Source organism: Seriola lalandi, unplaced genomic scaffold (genome assembly GCF_002814215.2).
Source record: "Seriola lalandi dorsalis isolate HSWRI2012SDOR001 ecotype SW California unplaced genomic scaffold, Sedor1 jcf7180002052031, whole genome shotgun sequence".
Taxonomy (NCBI): domain Eukaryota; kingdom Metazoa; phylum Chordata; class Actinopteri; order Carangiformes; family Carangidae; genus Seriola; species Seriola lalandi.
This window is the reverse complement of record NW_019522584.1, coordinates 1,462-2,833: the sequence shown is the minus strand read 5'-3', so window position 1 is coordinate 2,833 and position 1,372 is coordinate 1,462. Positions and strand designations below refer to the sequence as shown.

Genomic DNA, 1,372 nt, shown 5'->3' with positions numbered 1-1,372 from the left:
TCCTGTCCATGTGAAGACTGAAGATGATGAGGAGAAACCTCAGTCTTCACAGCCTCATCGAAGCCGAACTGAAGAGAGCAGAGAGTCAGAGCCTCCGTCCAGCAGCTCAGCTCAGCAGATGGAAACAGAGGCTGATGGAGACGACTGTGGAAGATATAAACCAGACAGGAACTTAGATCCACATGGTCATCTTCAACCAGACACAGATGAAGAGGCCACACAGTCCTCCGAGACTGAAGACAGTGACATTGATTGGAAGGAAACCAGAGCAACCTTTAAGGGACAGACGAATCTTAGGTGGCACACCAACGCACATACAGGAGAGAAACCATCTGTTTCTGATGTTGGTGGGAAAGAATCCTACCAACAGCATCATGTCACAGCGGACGTGAAAGTCCATACAGGAGAGAAACAGTGCAGTGTTTGTGGGAAGAGATTCAATATGAAGAGCACTCTTAATAGGCACATGAAAGTTCATACAGGAGAGAAACCATTTGGTTGCAGTGTTTGTGGAAGGAGATTTAATGCAAAGGGGAATCTTACTATGCACATAAAACTTCATACAGGAGAGAAACCATTTGGTTGCAGTATTTGTGGGAAGAGATTTAATGCGAGGAGGAGTCTTACTATGCACATAACCGTTCATACAGGAGAGAAACCATTTGGTTGCAGTGTTTGTGGGAAGAGATTTGTTGTGAAGAGGAATGTTACTATGCACATGAAAGTCCATACAGGAGAGAAACCATTTGGTTGTGATCTTTGTGGGAAAAGATTTAAAGAAAAGGGGGATCTTACGAGGCACACAAGAATCCATACGAAAGAGAAACCGTTCAGTTGCAGCTTCTGTGGCAGGACATTCAGTCATGAGTCAAACAGGTCAAGACATATGACGATATGTAAAGGCAAGCATGTTATTGAAAGCAGCAGCAGCAAGTGAAACTGTAGAGTTGCTGGTTCAGTTGAACTGTAACAGCGTATTACAGCATAGTTGAAATACATCACATGTTTCAAATTTACTGTTCTTTGTATGAAAGTGTAACATGAATTAATTTCAAAACTTAACTCATTGTTGCACATTTGTACTGGGGTTGCACGACCTTAACCATAGTCAGATCGGCCAATCGTCACCCAGTGCAATTGCAAAAGACGTGGTTCAGAATATTTTTTTATCACCTGGACAATGTTTTGTGAGAACTGACTTTTTAAACCAGATGTTTAGGACAGAGATAACTTTTCCTTTGTGAATAATAAAACTCTTTCATCAGTTTACGTTGAACTCATTTATATTTGATTTTTTTTAATTACCATCTTTTGAAGGTACTTCGGTCTGTGGGTTCTCCTGGATGCGGATCCTGAGGTCCATGTGGTTCTG

General features: G+C 41.8%; 2 protein-coding genes across 2 annotated transcripts in view; both read left to right on the top strand.

Moving 5' to 3' along the window:
• LOC147819593 (uncharacterized) overlaps positions 1-1,372 on the top strand; it is a gene marked incomplete at its 3' end in the record, with an annotated part of 10,040 nt that overhangs the window by 7,212 nt on the left and 1,456 nt on the right. The window lies entirely within an intron of this gene.
• On the top strand, positions 8-1,267 carry LOC147819594 (uncharacterized; the record flags this gene model as incomplete). The annotated part of the gene is made up of 1 exon (XM_087172092.1): positions 8-1,267. A coding segment is annotated over one exon (930 nt), but the record flags the coding sequence as incomplete, so codon positions are not given.